Source organism: Stegostoma tigrinum, chromosome 15 (assembly GCF_030684315.1).
Source record: "Stegostoma tigrinum isolate sSteTig4 chromosome 15, sSteTig4.hap1, whole genome shotgun sequence".
Classification (NCBI taxonomy): domain Eukaryota; kingdom Metazoa; phylum Chordata; class Chondrichthyes; order Orectolobiformes; family Stegostomatidae; genus Stegostoma; species Stegostoma tigrinum.
This window is the reverse complement of record NC_081368.1, coordinates 66,091,180-66,119,045: the sequence shown is the minus strand read 5'-3', so window position 1 is coordinate 66,119,045 and position 27,866 is coordinate 66,091,180. Positions and strand designations below refer to the sequence as shown.

At 41.5% G+C, this 27,866-nt stretch overlaps 1 protein-coding gene across 5 annotated transcripts in view; it reads left to right on the top strand.

Annotated features, from left to right (window-relative positions):
• The window catches only part of si:ch211-26b3.4 (connector enhancer of kinase suppressor of ras 2), a 554,826-nt gene that overhangs the window by 247,371 nt on the left and 279,589 nt on the right, over positions 1–27,866 (top strand). For all 5 annotated transcript variants that reach the window (XR_007248946.2, XM_048544970.2, XM_048544968.2 and 2 more), the window contains one exon: positions 13,708–13,767. Coding sequence is in view for 4 of the 5 variants with exons in the window: in XM_048544970.2 (XP_048400927.1) it covers positions 13,708–13,767 (60 nt within the window). In the remaining variant the exon portion in view is untranslated. The remainder of the gene's footprint in view (positions 1–13,707; positions 13,768–27,866) is intronic.

The following is a 27,866-nucleotide window of genomic DNA, read 5'->3' as shown; positions in this document are numbered from 1 at the left end:
GGGTCAGTTACTATGGGCCACAAGTTCAAGGTGGGGGTTTTGTGGAGAAGTATAAAAAGAGATGCACAAGGCATGTTTGTCACACAAAGGGTGGTAAGTGCACGCCGCCAGATTAGGTGGTGGAAGCAGACGCAATAGCAGCATTCTAGAAGCACCTGGATGAATACACGAACAGGAAGGGAACAGAGGGATACAGATCCTGTATGTGAAGACAGTTTTCATATGGAAGAGCAAAATATCACGGTGCAGGCTTGGAGGGCCGAAGGGCCTGCTCCTGTGCTGTATTGTTCTTTGTTCTTTGAAATTTGCCAATGTCAGCTTCTAAGCGCCCTCTCTTGCTTTCCTCTCGGACTGTGAGATTGCCTGGTGGCAGCTTGGACTGACTAGCAGAGAAGCTTCAAGGCCTTTTGAGCAGTGGGAGGTAAAACAGCATTTATCTTGTGCCTTGAATAATGTAGAAAGAAAGCACAGTTGGCAGAATTCACAGAAGTAGGCAAGGTTGAGGTCAGGATGGGATTTCAATACAAGGTGCTGGGGGCCATGCAAGGAGGACAGGGCATGGGTGAATTGGACAGTGGCATTTGGCGCAGGATTGTTATAAAGGCTACAGTTTTAGAATAATTATAAAGAATGAGAGAATCAGGACATTTGAAGAAAACTAATTCAGCAGCGCAGCAAAAATTTGCGATAAAGATTGAATGTGTCATAATACAGTCAGATGGTTGGTAAAGCTGAAAACAATTGTCTGTACTATAAAGCTGACATGTATTATAAAACAGAGTCTGAGAAAAAGCACACAAGGTTAATTTTCTGAAGAAAGGTCTCAACCTGAAATGTCATCTTTCCTGCTCCTCTGATGCTGCTCGGCCTGCTGTGTTCATCCAGCCCTACACCTTGTTAACACAAGGTTAATTAATCTTAATCTCTTTGAGACTTTGTGCTCATTTGTTATGTCTCATAGACTCAGAATAATTACTATACACTGTCTGGCCCCTCATGTCCATGCAAGCTCTCTGCGAAAGCACTTCAGCGAGTCTCACTCCCCTATCCATTCACCCTGGCTTTACCAATCTTCTTCTCTTCCACTGATTAGCCAATTCTCTCGTGAAAGATGCGAGTAAATTCCCTCTAGCACAGGCTCCAGCAGGGTATTCCAAATGCCAGCCACCTGGTTCTCTTTATCGTGTCATATTTGGTCCTTTTGGCAAACACTTTAAATTGGTGTCCTTTGCTTACTGACTCAGCTAACAATGGGAATGGATTCCTGCCCTCTAGGCTGTCCAAGGCTTTTATTGGTTTGAAAAGCTCTCTCAAATCCTTTCCCGATCATCTTTAAGGAGAGCTTCTACAATTTATCCATGGAGAATTTGTCTCTCATCCTCTGTAATTCTTTTCTTCGTCCTCTCCCATGCCTTCATATCCTTGCTGAAGCAGAGTTGGACCAGATATTCTGGTTGAGACTGAACCCAGCGTTTCAAATGCGTTCTGGAAGTCAATGTATACTATATCAACTTCATTACCCTCACCGACTCTTTCTCTTAAATGGCCAAAAAGCTCCCTCCAATTGGTTAAACATCATTGGTCCTTAGTGAATCAGTTCTATCCTTAATTATTCCACATTTGTCCATATTATCCAGGATTATTGTTTCTCAAAGCGAGTTCACATGGCGCAAGTTAAGCTGACTTCCCTTTGGTTATTGGGCTTAACCTTTCACCCTTTTCAGGTCAGGGTGAAAAATGTGCCGTTTTCCCATCCTCTGGCACAAGGGCAAAATTAAAGAGTCAATGTCTACAAAGAACAACAGGCTTGTCCTTCCACTGGATAGAGACGGTTAGTTGTGTATAGCTTGAAGGTATCCACTGCTTACTTGTGGGGTAAGGTGAAGAGACAAGCAATAATGAGCTAATATAACTGATACAGGGATTGAACCCACGCTGTTGGTCTTAGTCATCACCATCTTTGGTGGTCTCTTAGAATCAAGGATGACATCTGTCACACTGCTTGAGTCTTTGGCTCTGACAAAGAACCAAACGGGACTCAAAATGATAACTCCGTTTCTCTGCCCACAGCTGCTGCCAGAGCATTTTTGTTAATGGTGCTGCCAGAGACTGTTTGTCATTGGTGGGTCTTCAGATGACTGAAGAGGTCAATTTTGGATCCATAAGTTTTTCCACAGTGGGATGAAGGTCTGGGTGGGGCAGTGGTGGAAGGTGTTCCTGTCTGGTGGGTGAAAACGAATTTGTAGGCCCGGGTTTGGCTTCGTTCTCCTCCCCCTGCTGTAGCAGTTATACATCATAGTTGAGGTGCTGAGCCTGAAAGCGACTTGTACCGTGGTGGATCTGGAGATGCCATTCTGTCACCTCTACTTCCTTAGGCTGCTAAGGAAATTCAACATGTCCATAAGCACTCTCACCAACTTGTACAGGTGCACCATAGGAAGCATTCCGTCTGGATGCATCATGGCTTGGTGCTGCAACTGCTCTGCCCAGGACTGTAAGAAACTACAGAAAGTTGCGAACCCAGCCTAGCCCATCAGGCAAGCCAACTTTCCATCCATTAACTCTATCTGCCCTTCTCGCTGCCTCGGAGAGGCAGCCAACAACATCAAAGACCCTCGTTATAATCTCTTCCAACCTCTTCTGTCAGGTAGGAGATACAAAAACTTAAACACAGGCACCAACAGATTCAAGATCAGCTTCTTCCCTGCTGTTATTAGACTTCTGAATAGACCTGTCAAATTTCAAATTTATTGCAGATCTTGCTTTTTGTGTGTCTTCTTTGTCCCTCGCTCTGTTTTGTCACCATATGATCTTTTTGTGTTATGATCTGCCTGTACTGCATGCAAAACAAAACTTTTCACTGTGCATTGGTACGAGTGACAATAGTAAATCAAATCAAGCTGTTGGCAGCTTTCTCCTCCTTGTCAGAAGCGTCAATGCCTCAGTTCTTTTCAGTGGCCTTGAGTGTATCCTTTTCCTTTGGGCGTTGCTCAGTGGAGAGCTGGGAGAAGAGACCCAGCTGAAGAGGTGATTTTTAGAGGTCCAGAGGCAGTGGTCTATTCCCTTAGAGTTGCTTCTTCAGGGATTAGCTACTGGTAGCTGTAGTGATACTCCTGTTAGTCTGGTAAGGGGGTGAGATGCACTCTAAGGATTTCCACCTGGCTCGCCTCGATTAACAGGAGCTCAACCATCACTCTCAAAACTTCAAACCATTAAGCTGAGAGATGACCACATCAAGGAATGTGTTATTCATGACATGCACAGCCCTTGTTGTTGGTAAGCTGCTAATTATGGAGCTGCTAAAGCGAACAGAAGCAAATTGTGGATTTAGAACAAACGTTGAAAAGAACTCTTTAGTCAGAACCCTACTGACAATACTTTGATCATTTATTTTTGCCTTTCCCTCAATGCTTGCTCTCTCATTTCTACTGCTGGGCCTCAGAACTCCGTAAGAGTCTTCACTCCTGACCTCCTGCATTTGTGAAGAGCCAGTCACCTCCTTCATCACTATTTTTATTGATTTGCTTCCTCGCAGACTCACTTCCTCTTGTCACTCCAGTAGATTCACTCGCACTTACTGTCTCTCTGTCAGATGGACTCCGTTGCAGGCAATATCATTCTCTCTAACTGACTCCTCAGAATCACTCTGTCTAAATCTAGCTGACTCACTCACGTTCACTTTCTCTCAAATTCAGCTGACTCATCTGCCTCACTCCCACGCTCTCACTGACTGACACCCTGGTACTCCGTTCGTCTCTCACTTCAACTGACCCTCTCAGACTCACTCTCTGTCATACTCTGACTGACTCCCTTACATTTTTTCTGTCGTTAATCCCAATTTACTCCCTTAGACTCTTTACCTCTCTCATTCTGACTTCCTCATACTGACTCTCTCTCTCACTCTGACACCCTCTCTAAATTTTAATGACTCCCAAGACTCATATTAACTGTATATCTCTCTCTCGCTCCTACCATGCCCATCTCTGTGGATAAATGTGAGGTGATGTACTTGGGCAGACAAAAAAAGGGAAATACATAACAAACAGTAGGACCACGGGAAGCACTGCGGATCAGAGCAAATTTGGTGTGTGTGCACAGTTCCTTAACGTATCAGGAGAGGTGGATAAAGTGATTAAAGTGACGTGCCTTTAATAGTTGAGGCATAGAGTTTAGGAGCAGGGAGGTTATGCTGGAATTGTAAAATGTGTTAGTTAGGCTACAGCTATGTGCAATTCTCGAATCCACATTACAGGAGAGATTTGATGGCATTAGAAAGGGTGCAGAGGTGATTTACCAGGATGTTGCCTTGGCTGAAGAGAGCCTGGACTGACTGGGATTGTTTTCCTTTGAGACCAAAGGAGATTGAGAGTGGACATGATTGAGATGTATAAAATGTTGAGGGGCGCAGACAGGAAGAACTTTTCTCCCTTGATGGAGGGTTTGCTGGCTGAGGATACAGACGTAAGGTGAGGGAGAGAAGGTTGTGAGATATGAGGGAAAACCTTTTCACCCAGATGACGGTGGGAGTCTGGAACTCACTGCCTCTAAGGGTGGGAGAGACAGAAATCCTCATCACGTTTATGAAGTATTTAGATGTTCACTTGTAATGCCAAGGCTATGGGCCAGTTGCTGGAAAATGCTGGAGAATAGTTAAGTGGCTGTTTTTGAAAGGTACAGACATGATGAACCAGAAGGTGTTTTTCCTTCTGTGCTGTTGATCTCTCTGATTCTATGACCATCCACATCACACTTGCGTTCTGTCATAGACTTACTTAGACTGAATCGTTTCGACTCTCTCTCTCGCTCTCTCTCTCTCTCTCTCTCTGTGACCGCAACTGACTGTCTCATACTCAAATCCCTCTCACTCCAGCTGCCTCCATCACACTTACTTCTGATTAAAGGCCCAGACTCACTCCTTCTCCTCGTCTCTCTCCTCCATTCTCCCCATAACTCCCACTGACTCCCTCAATCTCACTGTTGTTCTCACTCTCACTGACTCCCTCAGTCTCGTCGTTGTTCTCACTCTCACTGACACCTTTGGTGGCTCTATCACTCTCAGTGAAACTGACGCCCTCAGGCACGCACTCTCTTCAATTCTGATTGATGCTCTCAAACTAATTATGTCTGACTCTGACTGATTCCCAGGATACTCTGTTTCCTACTGTCTCCCTCAGATTGCATTCCCTCTAGCTCCCATTGACTGCTTCAAATTCACTTTCTCTATTTCAGACTGACTCTGTCTGCAGCGTGTGGATGTTTGTTGACAGTTTGGCCGTTCCAAGCAAACACCATCACAATTGATTCATCCATTGTGCACCTCTCCAGCTCAGAGTCATTGAGCAGGAGGGCTGCCTGGAAGCAGTCACACATACAATGGAGTAGAATGTGTTTCTGGACGGTTTGTTTGTGGCATCAATTACAACACATAGGATTGGAGCAAAAGGAACAAAGCAGAGAACGAGATAGGACTGATAAATTAAACTGCATTTATTCCAATGCAAGAGGCCCGAGAGGTAAAGCAAATGAACTCAGGGCATGGTTGGGAAGATGGAACCGGGATATCATAGCTATAACAGAGATTGTAGGAACTGCCAATGCTGGAGTCTGAGATAACAAGAGGTAGAGTAGGATGAACACAGCAGGCCAACCAGCATCAGAGGAGCAGGAAAGCTGACGTTTCGGGTCTGAACCCTTCTTCAGAAATGGCGGACATACAGGGGGCTGTGAAATAAATAGAGAGGGGGGGAGGCAATGATAGAAGGTGGATAGAGGAGCAGGTAGGTGGAGAGAAGACTGACATGTCCAGGAGGCGGGATGGAGCCAGTATGTGGCTCAAGGATGGACAGGACAGGGAGCTTAATATTTCAGGGTATAAATACTATAGGAAGGGTAGAAGGGGAGACAGTAGAGAAGTTATAGTGGCATTTTTGATTACTGAAAATATCATGGCTGTAATTAGAGAGGATATTCCTGCGAGATTGCCATGTGAAGTTATTTGGGTGGAACTGTGAAATAAGAAAAAGATGATCACCTTATTGGGAATGTACTAGCGACCCCCTCTAGTAGTCAGTGGGAAAGTGAGAAGCAAACTTGTAAGAAGATCTCAGTTATCTGTAAGAATAATAGGGTTGTAATGGTAGGGGATCTTAAACTTGCAAATTTTGGCTGGGACTGCGAAAATGTTAAGAGTTTGGAAGGAATGGAATTTAGTTAATTGTGTATAGAAAATTTTCTGATTCAGTAGGTGGATGCATGTACTAGAGAATGAGCAAAACCTGATCTACTGTTGGGAAGTGAGACTGAGCATGTGACTGAGGTGTCAGTGAGGGAGCACCTTGGTGCTGGGGATCATAGTTCTATTTGTTTTAAAATAGTTATGGGAAAGGATGTACCTGTTCAAAAGGTTTAAGTGCTAACATGGAGGAAGGTCAATTTTGACAGCATTAGGCAAGAACTTTCAAAGGTTGGTTGGGGGCGGATATTCACGAGTAAAGAAACATCCAGAAAATGGGAAGCCTCCAAAAATGAGATAACAAGAGCCCAGAGGTAGTATGTTCCTGCTAGGGTGAAGGGCAAAGCTGGTAGGTGTAGGGAATGCTGGACGACTAGAGAAATTGAGGCTTCGGCCAAGAAAAAGAAAGAACCATATGCCGGGTATAGACAGCAGGAACTGTGTGAATCCCTGGAGGAGTAGGAGGGCAGTGGGAGGAAAGCTAAGAGGAAAACCAAGTGGTCAAAAAGGGGACATGAGATAGATTTGCCAAATAGAGTTAAAGAGAATTCAAAGGGTGTCTACAAATACATTTAGGACAAAAGAATAGCTGCAGAGAGAATGGAGCCCCTTAAAGATCAGTAAGGCTGCCAATGAGTGGAACCACAGGAGATGTGGGAACGATAATAAATGAGCACTTTGTATCAGTGTTTACTGTGGAGAAGGTTGTGGAAGGTAGAGAACTTGGGGAAATAAATAGTGATATCTTGAAAAGTGTGCACATTACAGAGGAGGAGATGTTATATGTTTTAAAATGCATAAAGGTGGGTATATCCCTGGGACCTGATCAGGTGTACCCTAAAACATTGTGGGAAGCTAGGGAAGTGATTGTTGGGCCCCTTGCTGAGGCATTTGTATCATTGATAGCTGCAGGTGAGGTGCTGTAAAACTGGAGCTTGGCTATTGCAATGCCATTATTTAAGAGAGGTGGTAATGAAAAACCAGAGAACTATAGACCCGTGAGCTTGACATCAGTGGTGGGCAGGTTGTTGGCGGGGACTCAGAGGCACAGGATTTACATGTATTTGGAAAGGCAAGGACTGATTAGAGATCGTCAACATGGCTTTGTGGATGGGAAATCATGTCTCACTAAATTGAATGAATTTTTTGAAGCAGTGAGGAAGAGGATTGATGAAGGCAGAGCAGTGGATGTTTTCCATTTGTTCTTCAGCAAGGCATTCAGTAAGGTTCTGCATGGTGGACTAGTTAGCAAGGTTCGATCCCATTGAATTCAGGGAGAACTGGCCATTTAGAGACAGCATTGACTCGAAGGTGGTGACTAACAGAGGGTGGTGGTGGAGAGTTGCTTTTTGGACTGGAGGCCTGTGACCAGCAGTGTACTGCAAGGACTGGTACTGGGTACACTGCCTTTTGTTGTTTATATAAATGATTTGGAAGTGATTAAAGGGGTCATGGTTAGTAAGTTTGCAGATGACACCAAATCTGGTGGTGTAGTGTGCAACAAAGATGGTTACCTGAGAGTACAAAGGGACCTTGATCAGATGAGCAAATGGGCCAAGGAATGGCAGATAGAGTTTAATTTACATAATTAATGGTGCTGACAGCGGGCATTTTTTATGAGCTCCCTTAAGGTTGCTGCATTTTGGGAAGGCAAATCAATACAGAACTTATACGCTTAATGGTAGGGCCCTGAGCGGTGTTGCCGAACAAAGAGACATCGGGGTGCAAGTTCGTAGTTCCTTGAATGTGGAGCTACACATCGACATAATAGTGAAGAAGGAGTTTGGTATGCTTGTCTTTGTTGGTCAGTATAGGATTTGGGTGGCCATGTTTTGGCCTATACAGGACATTGGTTAGGCTACTTTTGAAATACTATATTCAATTCTGATCACCCTGCTAAAGGGAGGATGTTGTGAAATTTGAAAAGGTTCAGAAGAGATTTACAAGGATGTTGCCAGGGCTGGAGGGTTTGTGCTATAGGAAAACATTGATTTGTCTGGGGCTATTTTCCCTGGAGTGTTGGAGGCTGAAGGGTGATCTTACAGAGGTTTATAAAGTCATGAGGTGCATGGACAGGGTGAATAGTCAAGGTCTTTTACACAGGGCAGGGCAGTCCAAAACTACAAAGGCATAGGTTTAAGGTTAGAGGGGAGACATTTAAAAGCTACATAAGAGGCAGTTTTTTTTTATGCAGAGGGTGATGTGCATCTGGATGAGCTGCCAGAGGAGGTAGAGGAGGATGGTACAATGACAATATTTAAATGGCATCTGGATGGGCACATGAATAGGAGGGACATAAGCCAAATGCAGACAAATGGAACTAGATCAATTTAGGATATCTGATTGGCATGGACAAGTTGGACGGAAGGGTCTGTTTCTGTGCTGTACATCTCTATGACTCTTTGACATATACCAACATAAGAATAAGGCTCTGTAGGAAACTATCAGAAGCTTGGCAATAATTATAGATCATGTATTGTTTTCTGAGCTGAGTAGAAATTGGTATCAGGAGAAACAAACTTGAGAGGAAAGCACTTTGAGAAACAGAGGTTCTATTTTGTAGAGACACTGGCACTCATATTGCTATTGAAGAACCATGTTATTGGTATAGCCTACACGTCATTTGGGTGGGGATCAGGGCCTGAGCAGAAAGCATATATGGACCAATCACAAGGACTTTTAGCAGGAAAGTGGAGGGAGTGGGGAGAAATGAAAATGAAGAATTAATATAGCTAACAATTGGAAAACAAGCAGTGGTCAGGAATTGTGATTTAGGCACTGTGTCTGAAGGGAAAACTAAAGGATGTAAAGTATTTAAATTAGGGCAGGGAAGTAGGAAATCATCCAGGAGTACAGGTTAGAATGTATGGCCCAAATAACCATTCATTCCACTAAAATGGGAAATGGTCAGGAACAGATCGAATTTATCCAGGCATGAATTAATCGTAATTAATATGATCTGGTAGCCATTTAATGTGACATGACTACAAGACAGTCGGAACTGGGAACTGTGTATACCATACTACAAGATTTAGAGGAAAGATAATGGACATAGTGGAAAGGGAGAGATAAACTTGATAATGAAGGGTACAATCATTTCAATAATCAAAGAATATTTAATAATGGGTGTAAGCAGGCAGGACACACTTTATTATAATTAAAAATTGTAATTGATTTAAGACTTCAGTTGAAATTGTCTATGGCGCCTTTGATGGGCACTGTGAAGTGGTAGCTTGTATTGTAATATGGAGGTTAGACTCATATTGAGGAAAGGCAGGATGGTTTTTCAGTTGGATTGGGTTCAGCACACTCGCACATCAGCAAGGTAATGAACTTCTTGACTGGCTTAGTTTTCTGCAACGTATCATCAACTACAAATTGGCATTACCTATTAGATTTGCCGATAAGTACTGTGCTAGATTTAATTGACTAACCAAAAGTATGTGAGCATCGCTGTAACAGCAATCACAACGCAATGGAGTTCAACGCAATGTTTGAAATGAAGAATGATAAAACAACAATTAAGATTCTAGATGTAAAACTGCCTTCAGTATGATCAGATTATAATGATCTGCATGGACACTGAGAACTGGAGGTTCAAATTCCTTTTTAAAAGTTAAACCTTAATAAAGTGACACCTCAGTGTTTAAAGTTGTAAGATGGTTTACTGTCACAAATGACTAAAAGCACTGTTGAATAAACACTATTTTGTGGATAACCAGTACCTGAAATTACAGAATGGAATACCCCTTCTTACTTTAGCCACAAACAAAAATAAAATCGTGTATATGGTACAGTATCTTTAATTCTCGCAGCATCAGTCCAAAATGATTCTGAGCTCCTGGAGATTTACTCGTATTCATTTCTTTTCTCAGCCCCAGAGCTGTCATTCACTTGATATCCTCCCTCTAGCACAGGCTGGGTGAATCCAACTTCATTTTAGCTTCTTTTGACTCTCGTCTTTTCAATCTAGACACAAACTGCAGTCTGCGTTCCGGTGTACTGAACTAAAACATTTTGCTTTTAGCTGCGCTGTATCTTTCTTGGACCCTGGCAAACTGTCCGTCTCATTCAGTGATGTTTTAGAAAAGTATGTAACCTCCTGTTACATGGCTTCTTCAGTACCCATCCTATCTCGAAGCCTGACAACATGGCAGCATGATTGACTTGAGCTTTGTATCCATGCAGCGATGCTGATCAGTTGTTTGTGATGATCCAACTCCCTTTTAGTTTTGGAAGTAAATGGACAGCTTAACACACAACTTGTATCTTGTACCTTCATCCCAGTAAGACAACTTACCTTGATTATCTATAAATCGAATTACCCAGGGTCACTGTCAGGCAGACTACAGAACAGACCACATGCCACTCTTAATTTCAGCTTGAATAAAGACACAGTCCCAGCTTCCACACCTTTGCCCCGGCCCTCCGCCATCAAGGCTAGGTTAAACTTTGCACCCCACCAGCAGCTGAGACATCTAGTCCTGTTTCCACCTGACTAGAAAACAGACTCGTAAATCAGACTGGCATCGGCGTGGGAGACCTGGCAAAAAAACACAAATTGGAGAATCCACGTGTCCCATTCAAAATTGTGCCTACAAGGCTATTCCGAGTGCACTGTCAAGGTGAGGAACATAATCTCTGGGGCTGCGCTAGTTTTTATTTCAGTTCTATCTTGACCTTTGATTGCATCTCAACCGCTCTTGTCTCATTGACTCCATCCACCCAGAATTCTTTTGTTTTATTACAATATCTCCCATTTTCTTGTGGGATGTGGACATCACTGACTAGGTCAGCATTTGTTGCTCATTTATAACTAATTTAGAATTGATTTTTTTCTTTGTATCCTCCTGCTGTGTAAACACTGAGGTCGCTGTATTTATTGAGTATTAATAAACAGTCATGTTGGGCAGGATTGAAAAACAACATCTTGTGTGATCCTGCAGGTTCCCTGCCTGAAGAGTTTGGTTACAGCAACCTCCAAAATCCCTGGATATCTATAAAAATTCATTTGAAAAGCTGCAGTGCGACAGTAGATCATGACATCAATGAATAAGTGGATGTTATTCATCTGTTATTCAGATTTGTTTTTGATGTAGATTTACTGCGCTGCTTCCTGTTTGGCTGAGGAGTACTGGTCACCTTTTATGAGTTGATTCAGTGCCCTCAAACTGATTTAAAGGCAAACACAATTTAACACTCAAGTGAGGAGAAGGCATAACTAACCTCATTAGTAACTGAAGTGTGAGCAACTGGCTTTGTTGATAGATATGGTCATATTCTTAATAATGGAATCAAAGCAAGTTTAGAATTCTAAGATCTAGGCCCAAAACATCAGCATTCCTGCTCCCCTGATGCTGCTAGGCCTGCTGTGTTCATCGAGCTCTACACCTTGTTATCTGAGAATTCTAACTGCCTTTTTGTGCTATCCCACGTGTTTTTTCTGAGGGATTTGGAAGCTGTGGGCTTGATTTTCTTTTGTGCTGTGTCAGGTTTACATTTTCAGTTGAAAAGAAAATGTATTTCAGATGGAACTGCACTGTACATACTGACTGCTGAAGTGGAATGGTTATGTGGCGGAGCTGAGGTATGCTTAAGACTATAGTATCATTTTATGTGAGAGCAGAAGGAGGCCATTTAGCCCTTCGAATCTGCAGCCCTATTCAATGGGGTTGTGTCTGATCTAACCACTTTCTTGCCTCTTCCTCATAACTCTTGATTCAGTCACTGATTAAATACCTACCTATCTCAGCCTTGAATATGCTTAATGACCCAGCCTCCACAGCCATCTGTGGTAGAGAATTTCACAGATTCACTATCCTCTGAAAGAAAAAAGTTTTTCCTCATCTCTGCCTTAAGTAGGTACCCCACTCCAAAGTTCTGAGATTATGTCCCGGGGTCCTAGACACTTGCCCGAAAGGGGAGGCAATGTCTTTGCAGTATTATTGCTGGACTACTAATCCAGAGACCCAGATAACATTCTGGGGACCCGAGTTCAAATCCCGCCACAGCAGATGGTGGAATTTGGATTCAAGAAGATATCCGGAATTAAGAATCTAATGATGACCATGAACCCATTGTTGATTATCAGAAAAACTCATTTGGGTCACTAATGCCCTTTAGGGAAGGCAGCTGCCATCCTGACCCACAGCAATGTTGTTGACTCTGAACTTCCCTCTGGGCAATTGGGGATGGATAATAAATGCTGTCAGTGATGCCCTGGTCATGTGATAGAATTAAAAAAACTTCTTCATGTCTAGAAACGTGTTGAGCATTACTTCTTTTGGTGTGCTGGAGATCTGTGGCTTATTTCAAAGCTGGTAGCATTCTTGTAATTAACTGTAACAAGATCTGACACGTTTATTGTAGATTTACTGGGATGCTACCTGGACTGGAGGGTTTGAGTTATAAGGAAAGGTTGGATAGGCTGGGACTTTTTTCTCATTGGAGGTCTACAGAATCATGAAATGCCTAGATAAGGTAGCAAGAGGACAGCTTTGTCCCATGATAAGGACATACGTTTAAGGTGAGAGGGGAGAGATATGAAAGGGTCCAGAGGGACACTTTTTTCATGCAGCGGGTCGTCAGTGTCTGGAACAGCTAGCAGCCAGAGGTAGTATTGGAAAAGAATACAATTTCCGTCATTTAAGAAACATTTAGACAGGTACATGGATGGGATAGGTATGGAAGGATCTGGACCAAACACAGGCAAACGGGGCGAGATTAAATTGTGGAAACTGGGCAGCATGGGCTGTTTTCGTGCTGCAGACCACTATGACTCCATTTGGCTTGTGTTGGATGTTTAATTATAGAGATATTTTGAATTTTTCAGTACGCTGGAAATAATGCACTAAAGTATTGTACTCAACCAATGTTTGGACTGCAGAATGCAAGATTTGAAAAGAAAATGTCATCAAAGGCCATAGGCCATGAGTCTACATTGATTAACTTTAAATTATTATTGCTGTCAGTTTCTTTGCATGAAAAAGAATAAGCTGTTGTTCTGGAATGCAAAATTGCACCATGTGCCAACAGCATTGTTTAATGAGCACTGTAATTTTAATTTTGTAATTTAAATTCCTGCATTTAAGATAACTTACTTGAATGAAATGCATGCTTTGCAGGTGGTTTTTATGAGATGCTAAAGACTTTTTTTCCTCTTACTTGTTGAGTGATTGCTTGTCATGTGATGTAGAAGTGGCTGGTTTTAGAGTGGTATGTCACAAGATTAGCAATCCAGAAAAATCTATACCCCTGGGCTTTTAGATTCAAAGTCTCACGTTCCCCATAATATTGATTAAAAGTAATTATCCCTCTGAAGTATGTTTTTGTTGCTGGTGGGAGTGCATTCTCTTCTGAATCTTCCAGCAGTTTCTGCAAAAGCAGAGAATTGCCTGCTGTTTAAGGATGGGAAAGTTGCAATGATCTACCATGATGCAACATCTCATTGACCTGTCTGTCTGCTCTTATTGTAGGGTATGTACATCAAGTCAACCTACGATGGCCTACATGTCATCACAGGAACTACAGAAAATGTAAGTTTTAACCTCAACCACTCAAGCATTGAAGAAATCCCAATATTTGATCATATTAATTTGAGTGAACAGCCATTGGTGGATGAAAGTGGAGTCAGTTCTGATGCTCTGAGAAGGTGATACCTGTTTGCTTTGGAATGATGTTTGCTTAAATCTCTGAACAATTTGTATAACATTCTGCAGTTGTTTGCCAGTCTCTCTAGGCATGATCTCCCACAGCAGGCAGCAATAAATCTCTGCTGGGCAACTGTCAGATCCATTTATACAATTGGCGATTTAGTTACAAATGATGCGCTGTTGTTTTGTTTTGAGGCTGCCTTCTTCATTTTAACAAGCTGTGCATGCCGTTGCAGACGTTTCCGTCTGCACCCAGTTCTGAATTCAGAATTCACAGCAGAGTGCGTCAGCTTGAGGACCGTGGATATTTCCTCCCGCTACCCACACCCCCTCCTCAAGGCTGCAACCTCCATTAAGCTTTCAGAATGAGGGCACTTTCTCAACCCCTGCAGCAACGACCCATCGCTCATTCCTGTTGCTGGACTTTGGAAACTAATTAATCAAGTGGAGGCAACTGGAAAAGGGAAACGATTCCTGCTTCTCACCAAGTCAAATTGTGAAGAAGTTTTCCAACTCGAAATGATGACTTCCCTGCTCCTCGGATGCTGTCTGGTCTGCTGTGCTTTTCCAGCTCCAACATTTTTTGACTGTAGCTTCCAGCATCTGGAGACCTTTCCGTTTCCTTATGTTGTAACACGCTTGTCCTCAGAAGGTTGCTGAAATATGAGAGTAAAATCCAGCTCTTTCAAAAATTTTTGCCAAAAATATAAAACAAGTGTAAAATTAGGCATTGACAATGTTTCAATGTTGCAAACTGTAGAGTGGGCCGTTAAGTGGCCATCTTACCATCAATATTAGATTAAAGGGAAGTCATGGAGGTGGTGCAGACAATAGCTGGGAGACAGAGCGCTGACATCAAACCAGTGAGCTCTGAATAAAGAAGAGAAGAAAAGACTGAGAGAAAACTGACACAAATAAACACAATCTTAAAAACTCAGTTGATTAAAGTAAACCTGGACCATTGCGTGAAAATGTTTGAAGATGAGGTAAGACGGGTAGAGTTGGCAACAAGAGCCTCTTTCTATAAAGAGCCATCGTTGTTTTGAATGATCAGCTCGGAATGGAAGGTAAGAATATTGGATTCACCACATTCAATGCCATATTGGAGAGTGTGCAGGTTGTTTTAGTTTGCAGGAGATGAATCGGACCATATAGCCTTCCACAAGTTCACACTATGACATCATTGAACCACTTAGAGATGTTTGAATGATCTCAGCTTTACAAATGGAGCTGGTTTGTGTATAGGTGAAAATTGCAGCTCGCACATTAGCAGCATCTGTTAAGACATTCAGCATGCAATGACTTACAACTTGGTAAGTTTAGCAAGTTATGAGCACATTTTAAAAAGGGCTGCCGTTGAGTGATTTGTGCAGAATTGTTAAATGCTCCTGAGGTGCCATTTTTGACGTGAATAAGTAATAATTTCCTAATAGGAAACATTGAATGAGTCATCCTATTTTGTTGAATCTTCAATTAGTCGCTTTGCCCAGTTGGAGATGAGCACAGGTTCCAAAGAATTCAAGGTTAATCTTGTGACCTTTGCTGCAAGCAAAGTGGGGAATTCTCAATAACTTATATTGCATGCAGATTTATCATAATTTCCACTTTTAATTAGTTTAATACCTTCCTGCAGGCTCTAGCTGATGTTTGAAATTAATTCATTGGTGTTTAAAGTGTCAAAGCAGTTCACATTTGCATTCCCCTCAACGATGTTATCGGCGTATGATAGTATGTGGAGGTGAGCTTCCAAGTGCTCAGTCCTTGATACCACTGCAAGGTATGATGAAAGGAGAGTTGGCAACTGCATGATGAAATGATAAATTCCCAAGAAAAAAAAATTGCTGGTTTGTTGAAAGAGACTGTCTTCATTTAGTAATGTTCATGTCAGTTACAGACCTCTCATCAGATGTAAATCCCTTGTCCTATTTTGATATCAATTTTCAAGGCAGTAAGGGATACAGACGGTGCAAGAGATGGGGAGAAGCAGTGTAGGGCTGTTTCAAAATCATGTGCGAAATCTGCTTTTGAAATGTGCAGTATATCATAGTAGGTGATGGTTTGAAGTCTGTGCTCTTGCAGTCCAGTGCATGTTGAAATGCTTAGTGTTATACACACTAACCAGGGAGAGGCTGTCCTAATGCAGGTGGTGGGAAGTGCATCATAAATCTGTTTCTGGAAGACTGAGTATAAAATTTTGCATGGCTTGCTGATCTGCTGTGAAAGGAGGTAATTCAGGAAAAAAACACTAATCAGGAAAATGCTCAATGTGAGTTCATCTTCAGTTGAACTTCAGATCGTTGAAAACACTAATTTATGTTAAAGCCATTATCAGCTTCTGCATACAAAGAAGCTATATGTAACTTAAAGAAAATGTTGTCGAATCTAACAGTATAGAAACATGCTATTTCGTCCAACATATCTCAGCTATTATTTAACTCCATACAAATTTTCTCCAACCTTTCTTCTAGCACCATTAGAAAGTCCATATGTACAGAATCCACTGCAATGCCTTTCTTATTATATCAACAAAAAAACCCATCAAGTTAGTCAAATACAATTTACCTTCAACAAATCTCCCCTGCTCTGCATATATGTTTTCATGCACCCAATATAATTGGCATTACTGCATAATATGCCACTTGTATGCATTAGACTCGCCTTCCACAACCTGTGGAAACAAACTTGCAACTGATAAAGTTGTTTACAGCCAGTCAGAGAGGGGGCTTTAATGTAGACAGCTGGGTCTGTAATTTCTAGAAGTCAAAAGACAGACTGCTGACCTGCTAAACCATCTGAACTCCCATAATGATATTATGTCTCCAAAGGGGCAAAGGAAGATTAAACTGCATGTACAGCACAATATTGAGCAACTTTTCCTTTTAAACGCTCAGTTCAGTTTTACATGAACACAGAGACACAGTCGGTTGTAACATAAGAAATGGCAGAGAGCAGGTGGATGGAGCTCGTAACTTCTAAATCAAGATGCTGTTAATTCTCCATTATTGCATTCATCCGAAAACTGTGTAAAATGGCAACATTTCTGTGGAACCTAATAATATGCCGCTTGTTAATTCTTCACTGTGACAATCCCATCCATTTCATCTGGTTGATATTCACGTACTCACTCTGGGATGTTGGAAGATGTCAAAACAATTGAGTATAGCTCAGGTTTATATGCCTTTAATGCCATCAAATTGTTATCTTGATGCATCTTAAGCAGTAAATAAAATGAAGCTGTGCTTGTCATTTAGCAATTATCCTGTACTGCTGTAGAACAAGAACAGACACTGCTGTTGGAACTGTACTTAGGTTGACATTCTGGTTATCAAAACGCAGAATTATTCTTTTTAATTAAATAAACTGTGCATTTAAGTAAAAGAGGGATCCATTGAAGCAGAAGAAATGGAGACTGTTGCAAGATACCAAGGAAGAGCGTGTTAAACTATAAGCATCTTAATGCGCTTTAAAAGAAAGTTCTCCTGGTGTCCTGCTTATACTTGCCCTTCATCAATGTTACTAAATCAATTGCTCTGGTCGTATACACACTGCTGCTTGTGGGAGCTTGCCGTGTGTGAAATTGCTGTCTAGCTACATTCATTACTATAGTGACTACGCTTCAAACGTGTTTCACTGGCTGCAAAGTATTTTGGTTCTGCTGAAATTGTGAAAAGTATTTATAAGTCTGTGTTTCTCCTCTGACTCTTGAGAAATGCAAAAATAAAAATGAGGTCTCCCTTAGAAATGAGATTAAGTAAATGTTTAGTAACATTATCATTAATGAGATTAATGAACATTTCATTGTATATGTTGTGGACCCAGTTTTCTAAATGCAGACATTAAATATTTCACTTTGAATGGGCTAATGCCTATAATTTAAAATTAATACTGAAGGGAATTTCATTTGATTGCTCCAATTTTTTTTAACCAGAACAATAATAGAATGTACACTCCCAAAAGCAACAACATGCCTCTTGCACATTCACTTAGGGAATCAATACTGTTGGTAGACTTATCAATAATGACTAGACATGAAAAATTAATCCTTCCATAAAGCTTCCTTATTTCCATAAGCAATTACTCCTGCTGGGATACGCTTTGAATTTAAATAAATGCAACATTTCCCGACCAGTTTCACATATTGCTCCAAGTTCTGCAATTAATGACACTGTTCTCTTCTCATGTTTTCCTAAAATTGGATGATTGTTGCACTGCCTCATCACTTCATCCTGCAATATTGTCTTCAGGACTCAACTTCTCATGACACAATTAATTCCACCCAACCAAGAATTCACAGATAGAAATACATTCACACATTCTCGACTGCTTAAAGGATGAAAGTGTCCTCCCATCTCAATTACCAGAATTACTTATTTTCTCTATTAGTTGGAAATAAATAACACCTGAGCCAATTTCTCTCTTGTTGTTTCAGCCTGTAGCTCAAATGGTGACACTTTCAGTCACAGTGTTCTGTGTCTGAGTCCCAACCTTGGAATTGAGCAATTCTTTCTCAGCTGACTTTCCAGTGCAGTGCTGGGGAAGTGCTGCACTGTTGGAGGTGCTACTTCTTGGATAAGATGCTAAATTGAATCTCTGTCTGCCTGCTTGTGTGAATGTAAAAGATTGCATTGCACTTACTTCAGAGCAAATTAGGGGATTCATCCCCATGTTCCTGCTAATATTCATCTCTCAAAGAAAAGATCTCAAAAGCAATTTGCCGTGTGCAAATTAGCTGCTTTGTTACCTACATTACAAAAGCAAACATACTTCAAAGCTGCTTAATTAGCTGCAAAACCCCTTTGTGACATCCAGTGTTTGTGAAAAGTGCATTATAAAAATGGAAGTCTCTCTTTTTTAAAATGTGATCAATTTTGTCATGAATTCCAGCAGCATTGTCCTGAATCTGATTGTCCTTTGTCCAAAATCCAGTTCCTGAATTCAGCTTATTTTTCCTCCCTACTTTATTCCCTTTCTTTTTTCCTTTCTTTTTTGTCTGCTGGATTGTGTCAAAGGTTTACAGTCTCCATCCTTAGCTGCCTGTGCAGATTCTCGCTTGCTTTCTCTTGTGAAGGCCCTCTAATAAGCTGAATGTGCACGGGGAATTTCTGGTATTGTTTGTTTCAGATTCCATTGTCATTTAGGTTCATATGTAAAAATGAAAAAGTCCGCTGAATGCCCCTGCATCATTTGTTTTTGAAGTGGGCTGGAATTGCTTTGTGATAATAGTTGACAGAATCATTAAAAATCAAGCAGAGGCCACTAAGGGGTGAATTGTGAAAAGTTTCTCTCTTGATCCCTTAAGCCATAAAATTCTGATGTCAATATCAGAAGATCAATTATATTTAGTACAATTCTGAAGGAAACTTATCATAAGAAACACGCCAACATTATTAAAAGCAAACTTTAAGCAGCAATATACTGCATGATGTTACTCGGAATACAGCACTGCTTATTTTTCATTGATGAGGGGAAGAAAGCGATGAACAGAAGTTTTCCGTCCCAAGCTGTATTGGAGGGGAAGGTGATGGTAAGGGCAGATAATCGGGACGAATGGCACGAGGATGATGCTCACCTCAAATAGGTCTGTGCAGAGTTAATATTCCCGATCTGCTGCTAAATTTAAGGAATTAACTGGCCAATTAACCACCACTTAGGGTCTTTGACTCACCTAGACAACATTTACTTCACTCCAAGTCAGATGAATCTAATCGACCGGTGAACCAGTGCAGACAGTTTGTCAGTTTGGGGAAGTGTCCCTGGATCCATACTAATTTATGCAAGATCAAGGGATTTGACCAAAAGTAGGAGGGGTAGCCTCTGAAAGTCAGCCCTCTGACCCAGCTGTCTTTGTCTCTTGACCCCATCTCCCTGCAACGCACGACTCCAGGAACTGGCAACGAAGAATATCTGCTTGTCTTGCTCTAGATGGTCCAACAAAGAGGACCCATAGACTCTGCCAGGGGCCTCCTGGAGGTGCCAGTCTCTGATTGGCCAGTAGTTCCAGGTGGACAGGACTTCAGGATCTGACTTCATAATTCTGGCAGTAAGCTGGAACAAAAGACCAGAAAGCCAATCAGTTGTGAGATTGATGTTTCATCCAATAGGCTTTTTAATCAAGGTAGACCATGGATTCCCTTCCACAAACGTTTCCCACTTCCGGCCATTCGAGTAAGAATGGAAAATAAAGTTATTTCTCTGCAGCAAATCCCACATAATCAATACCTAAAACTTAACATGGAGTGACTTATTCTGAAGTGCATTTAGTTCGACAAATATTGGATATAATATGATAAACAGTGTTTAGATGTATGACCAATTTCTGTGTTGAAAACTGAAATATCAGAATCTTCGACATTCATGCTAATGATTGCAAGAGATTGAGATGGGCTCAATTTTACACCATACCTAAAGACAGAATTTGGATGTGAAAGGCCAGAGAGAGAGAGACACTGTTTGTTGACTGTGCACTGTTGTTCTGACAAGACAGGAGTGATCCTTCATGAAAGGCAATTGTGAGGCGATTAAGAAAGCACTAGGGAAAAAAGAAATTTTGACTTTCATATGTCGCCTTTCATTTTCTCATGTTTGCCTGAGTACTTTCGAGACAATTAATCACTTGTGTGGCTGCAAACAGCAGTCAACCTGTACTCAATGAGCTCCCCCAAACAGCCATAACAGAATGCAGTGTTCAACATTGAATGTTTTTACTCAATAAAATATAGTGCTCAAGATAGTGTTTCAGATTATTACAACACAGATGGACGCTAGTCAGTCCATTATATCAGTGCCAGTTCTGTGTGAGAATTACCTAATTATTCTTTCTCTAAAGCCCTGAAAATCCTTCTTTTTCAAATAAACATCATTTTGAAAGTTATGACTAAATCAGTTTTCAGCACTGCAATTTTTCAGTGTTGACCAGGCCATTATCAATTATGTTTAAATCTGTATCATCAGATTTTGAACCTCTGGCCAATAAATATATTTCCTGTTGGATTAAAGCCTTCATAACGTATAGGGCCTTTGGGAAATCTGCTCTGAAGAGAATAATCTCAGCTAGTCCGATGCCCCAACAACACTGAAGACCCTCTTCCCTGGCTGTGACCACAGAAAAACCAAAACACTATATGATTTCAAGACCTTGTTGGACATAGCACTCGAGGCTAAAATAATCAAAAGATATGGGGCAAAGAGGGAACAAGGCTGAATTGGGCGATCAGAGATAATGGGAACTGTGGATGCTGGAGAATCCAAGATAACAAAGTGTGGGACTGGATGAACACAGCAGGCCAAGCAGCATCTTAGGAGCACAAAAGCTGACGTTTCGGGCCTAGACCCTCCATCAGAAAAAGGGGATGGGGAGAGGATTCTGAAATAAATAGGGAGAGAGGGGGAGGCGGACGAAAGATGGATAGAGGAGAAGATTGGGCGATCAGCCAAGATTGTAGTGAATCGTGATTGCCTTGAAGGGCCAAATGAATTGTGAAACTCTTCTACTTTCTGCCTAGTGTTTCTTCATCCCTCTTGTCCTGTAATGCTGCCCACAGTAACTCTCTTTTCGCCCTGGCATTCAAGAATCTGCTGGTGAACTAAGAAGAAATTGGGAATCTGGCATGGGAAAGATGCCTGAACCCAATTGCGTGGCTGAAAACTCATGACCAGGTGCGACGTGAGCTTGCTTTGGGATCACATGGTGGGGTGGTCAGTCTCTGATGTTGCGTTGCCTGAGCCGCACATGCAGAAGGGGGCATCATATTTACAGGGCAGGTTTGCCAGCAGAAATTCTGCGGGCACTCCTTCTGGGGGGAGATTGCAGTCGAACCACCCAAAATGGCCAGAGGTGTGACGATCGCAACAGAAAGCTTCTGAGGGGCTTGGTGGACAAAATCTCTCTCTCTTCATTAAAGTTCACTTCGGTGTTACCAATGGAATTGACAGTTACATTTGGAGGGGAATCCACCCACGGTTCAGGGAGTTCTCTGCATTCCTGCAGAGCAAACAATGTTCTTGCCAGATGATGGTCGCAAAGTTGCTGTTGTTAAAGACCAAGGGAACCTGATTAGTGGTCACCATGAATGTGAGAAGCTGGTGGGCACTGACTCGGTGACTGAATCCATGAAACATTAAGGTAGATAAGTCCCCAGGGCCTGATTGGATCTATCCAAGGATACTAAGGGAGGCCAAGAAAGAGAATGCCGGAGCCTTGAGAGAGATCTTTGTATCCTCTTTAGCTGCAGGCAAAGTCTCAGAAGGCTGGATAATCACCAATGTTGTTCCGTCACTCAAGGAAGGAATCAGGAATAATCCAGGAAATTATAGGCCGATGAGCCTTACATCAGTAGTGGGGAGATTATTGGAAAAGATTCTTATGGACAAAATTTACTCACATTTGGAAAGGAACAGATTTATTTGGGATAATTTGCATGGCTTTATGTGGGGAAAGTTTCATCTCACAAATTTGATTGAGTTTTTTGAGGAAGTGATGAAGATGGTTGGTGTAGGGCAGTGGATGTTGTGTTCATGACTTTATTAAGACTTTGAGAAGGTCCCTCCTAGTAGGCTGGTCGAGAAGATTAAGTCACGTGGGATTTGAGGTGGATTGGCAAGTTGGTTACAAAATTGGCTTGGTCAGAGAAGATAGAGGTAGTTGAGGCATGGTGTTTTTCAGACTGGTGGTTTATGATCAGTGGTATTCTATCAGGATCAGTGCTGGGACGTCTTGTTGGTTGTGATATATTTTTAAATAATTTGGATGAAAGTGTAGGTGGTCTGATTACTAAATTTGCAGGTGACATGAAAATTGGCAGCAAAGTGGTGACACAAGTGGATAAGTCAGTAAAGAAGGCATATGGCATGCTTACACTCATCAATCGGGGCATTGAATATAAGAGGCTAGTCCTGTTGCAGCTAGGCCACGTTGGAGTATTGTGTGCAGCTCTGCCACCACACTATAGGAAGGATGTGGAGGCTTTGGAGAGGGGACAAAAGAGGTTTACCAGGATGTTGTCTAGATTGGGGTGTATTATCTGTAAGGAGAAGTCGGACAAACTCGGATTGTTTTCACAAGCACATTGGAGGCTGAGCGGCAACCTGATAGAAGTATATAAAATCATGAGAGGCATGGATGGAGTGGATGGTTGGGAGTCTGATTCTCAGAGTGGAAATATTAAATACTAAGGACCAAAGGTCTGAGGTGAGAAGGAGAAAGTTTAAAGGGACAAAAACAAAGTTGCTGGAAAAGCTCACCAGTTCTGGCAGCATCTGTGAAGGAGAAAACAGAGTTAACATTTCAGGTCTGGTGACCTTCCTCAGTTTAAAGGGATGTGCAAGGAAAGTTTTTATTACAGAAAGGGTGGTAGATGCTTCACCAGGGAGGTGGTAGAAGCAGAGATGATATCAATGTTTAAAAGGCATTTAGACAAACACATCAACAGGCAGGGAAAAGTGGGATATGGACCATGTGCAGGCAGAATGGATTAGTTTAGAATGGGACCATTCAGCACAGATATGGCGGGGTTGGAAGCGGGGGTGTGCTCAAGGCGCTGTTCCTGTGCGGTAATGTTCTACATTCTGCATTCTATGTACGTTAGTGAGACACAACATCCCTAAGCGAAACCATGCTGACTGTCACTTATTAGTCCGATGTCTCAGTGTCAATTTGAGTTATTTGTCCACCACTAAAGTCAGACTAATCAGCCTATAATGAATTAGCCTGTCCCTCACACCCTTGCAGAATAGTGGTGCAACATTCTCAGAAGTTTCGTCCTCTGGTACCTCGCCGCTCTGGAGTGAGGATTGGAAAATGACCCTCAGACCGTCATCAATTTCCTCCTGAACTTCCTTTTAATAACTTAAGGTACAATTGACATGGCGCTGGTGTTTTGTACACCTTTGAGAAAGTCCGTCTGGCAAATCTTTTCCTTCTTAGTATGCTTTTCTCTTCTGATATTTTACACTTTGTGGTTACAACCACGCATGGCTTCTCATCCACGTGATGGTGATATAATCAGAATCCACTTTTCTGTGGCCTCCGACATGATCCTTTGAGCCCCAACCAGCCATTTTGTTTGTGGCAGCAACTCCAAAATATCTGGCTTGGCATTTCAGCTGAAGCATAACCCATTGTTTTATAACAGTTTAGCAGTGTTTATTTACGTTTGTTACCTGTGCTAATATTTATGAAGCTTGCGTATTTTTGTCAGAAACTTGTCACGTCGTGCCCCATGAATTTCTTATTCATTTCCCAGGTCTCTGTGTTCAGGCACCCTCTCTAATATTGTATTATTGACTTCTCTCACAACTCCTTCGAAATGCAGCGCTGTATCAAGCTCCAGTTGTATTGTGTTGAGGGACTCTTGTGGCACAGTGGTAGTGTCACTACCTCTGAGCCAGGAGGCCAGGGTTCAAGTCCCAGTCTGCTCCAGAGGTGTGCCATAACAACGCTAACCAGGTTGATTAAAAAAAGTCAGATGTATATGATGTAATGTTCCAGAGAGAAAGCAGTGTGCCCAGAATGCAGAGTTCCTAATAGAAAAGATGACCTTTAAATAAGATGAAGTGGTCTAAGTATATTATATTCTGTGAAATAGAATCTGCAGTTTGTAATTAGAATGTGGAATCAGGAACAAAATAGAATGTGTGAACCGAAATCTAGTTTAAACTGATTGTAAAGCTCAAAACAGAATATTATGCTGTAATTACAGTGCAGAACTTGAAACAGAATAAAATGGAAAGTGGGGCAGATAATGGAATGCAATGTAACACCAAATCAACAACGCAAGAACAGAACCTACTGCTAGATAATAAAATGTGAGGCTGGATGAACACAGCAGGCCCAGCAGCATCCCAAGAGCACAAAAGCTGACGTTTCGGGCCTAGACCCTTCATACCCCGAAACGTCAGCTTTTGTGCTCCTGGGATGCTGCTGGGCCTGCTGTGTTCATCCAGCCTCACATTTTATTATCTTGGATTCTCCAGCATCTGCAGTTCCCATTATCACAAAACCTACTGCTAAACTGGTTTATGCCGATGCCTTTGTTCTACATGGATTCCTCCTGACCATCTTCAACATTATCAGTGCACCCTTCTCTTCCTTTCCACTCTCTTTTATTCATCTAGCTTGCCCTTTCTGCATTGGAGGCTGGAAGACACCAGATCAATTAGTCATGGTTCTCTATTCTATAAATTCTTGAGTCTCAAAAGATTTTAATATTTAGCAGTAATTTTTAGAAGTAACGAAAGTTTGGCTAAAGCGCATAATCTGGAGATTCCAATATTCCTCAGGAGCCATTGCATCTAACTAGGTTCAGAAACATCATCAATTATGGAAGCTCCAGGCAACAGTGCTACTTTTGATTCTGCAGCCAGAGATACATTGTAGTTTTGCAGACCAAGACCCAACCATGCCCAATAATTAGGGTCTTTAGCTGGTTTCCCACAAGTCGCTGACCGTTTTCTGATGCACACATTCGTCCTGTGGCATTTGCCCTATTATTCTTTTTAGGATTTTATTTAGTGTGAACTAATAGTCTATAACTATGGCCATTAGATTTTATAAGCTTGGTTTTGACAAGCTGGAGGGAAACAGCATTCTGAAATTCACTTCTGCCCTCGTGGTGTTTTAAAAGCTTTGTTTTCTAGAGAATAGAAGATGCAAAAGGCAAACAATACTTCGAACTGGAATCCAGTACTGAAAAGTAAAACAGATAATTTTATGTAAATGCCTATCAATCCTATTCATCATTTGAATGAGCTTTGTCAGATCATCTATTTTTGAGAAAAAAAAGCCCTAACCTATTCTGACTTTCTAATAGCTGTAAACACTGTCTTGTTAACATCCCTGCAACAGAACTTGGAAGACTAAGAACAGTCACACCCAAGAACTATCTGCAAATTCTCCTCCAAATCACATGACTGGGATTATGTCGCCAGTTGTTCATTGTGGCCAAGTCAAAATCCTGGAACTCGCATCCTGATAGTGGGTGTCCCAACACCAGATAGACTGCTGTTGTTGGAGGAAATGATACACTACCATCTTCACAAGAACAGTTAGGGATAGGAAATTAATGCCAGGCTTGCCAACATCCCAAGAATGAACAAAATAAAATAATTTATTCATGCCTTGTATTTTGGAACGATCTTCCTTTGTATGAATTATATTTTCCATTTGCTTTAATCCACATGCTTGGAAAGTGCAAATTCCATTTCTACATTCAGAATGTAATTGCGAATAATTACGATTTTTTAGCATCAATTTCTGTCATAACATGACTTCCTTTTTGTTAGCCTGAAATTCTTCTCTCAACCTCGCTCTGTGTGCTGCCACTTATGTCTTGATTCCACGTGTCTTTGTCTCAGTCTAGACTTTCTGAAAATCTGAATACATTGACTGCATTACCCTAATCTATCCTTCCTGTTGCTTTTTCAAAGAATTCAAGTAGTTTAGTCAAACATGATCATGCTATTGAAATTCATGTTATTTTATTTTCAGATCCTTAATGTTATTTGATTGCATCTTTGAGTAATGATTCTCTTGTCTTTCCTACAACCAACGCTCAGCTAAAGCTTAAAGATTCTTAGCCCTATTCTACTTTTCTTAAAAAAAACATAAGAATAGCAATAAAACTATAGTTCTCAAATAAGTGTTTTACTCTTGATGAAAACAATGTAAAATATGGAACTTGAAGTAACTTGCAATGTACTGGATTGTGGAGCTCTCAACAGAATGTGGAGCTCAAAACACAATACAACAGTCACAACTGAAATTGCTCCACAAAGTCATGAGTAGCCCTTTGTTTACAAAGTGTATTACATGACACTGACCCAGCTAGCTCAGATCTGGCTACTAGAGTGAGCAGAATCCCTGACACCTCTGTTTATATCTGTCAGTCAGGGCTCCCCGATTGGACCAGATTAACAGCCCCAGCCAGGAAACTCATTCTGTGAGATCTAACTGGTTAACGTTCCAATTGCTACAACAACAGTACAGTACTCCAACAAGGTAACAGTGCTGTAACTAGGCATTGATGCTTGAGCTCGACTCGAGTGATGTAACTGTAATGTGGAGCTCCAAGTTGAACATAGAGCTTTGAATAAAACATGGTGTTTCAAAAAGGATCTGGATTGAAATACAAGGTGCTATTCCTCACTCAAGCATATGTTTCTGAATGGCATACACTGCTCTCAAAAGAGCTTAGTGTTTGGATTTGAGTACCATGTTTAAATAGAATATATTTCTTGAAATAGAATATCATGTATTAAGTAATAATGCTGAAAATACAGCAGAAACACAGAGCAGAATACAGTCCTCTCAATGCAACTTTAACTAAAATATACTTCAGAAGAAATAGTAACAGGAGTTGACTATAAGGCTCCTAGAGTCTATGCTGCTATTCAGTAACACCAATTGTCTGCCTCCTTTCCATATTTTGTCTATCTCAACTCTAAATGAACTCATGCTGGAGCAGCTACAATCCTCAAGGTTACAGATTTTCAAAGATTAACAATACTCTAAGTGAAAAAAATACTTCTTCAACACACAGCAAGTAAATTGGGATGAAAACCAAAAGAACTGCAGATGTTGTAAATCAGGAATGAAAACAGACATTGCTGGGAAAGCTCAGCAGGTCTGGCAGCATCTGTGGAGAAAAGATCAGAGTTAACATTCCAGGTCCGGTGACCCTTTCACAGAACTGATAGTGTGTGGGAAAACATCGGTTTATATGCAGAAAATCAGGAGGGGGATGGGGTAGGGAGTAAACAAAAGGATAAAACCCAAAGAGAGAGAAGAGCTGTTGGATAGACAAAGGAGTTGATAACAATCTAGCTAGGAGGGTGAATTGTTATTAATGGAGACTGTTAGTGACTAACAATAGGTAGTGTTTAATGGCAGGTTATGTGACAACAAGGCCAGGTGTGTGGGGTAGGGGGCTAGCACATGGCAGAGGTTAGGCCCTGAAATTATTGAACTCGATGTTGAGCCCCGAGGA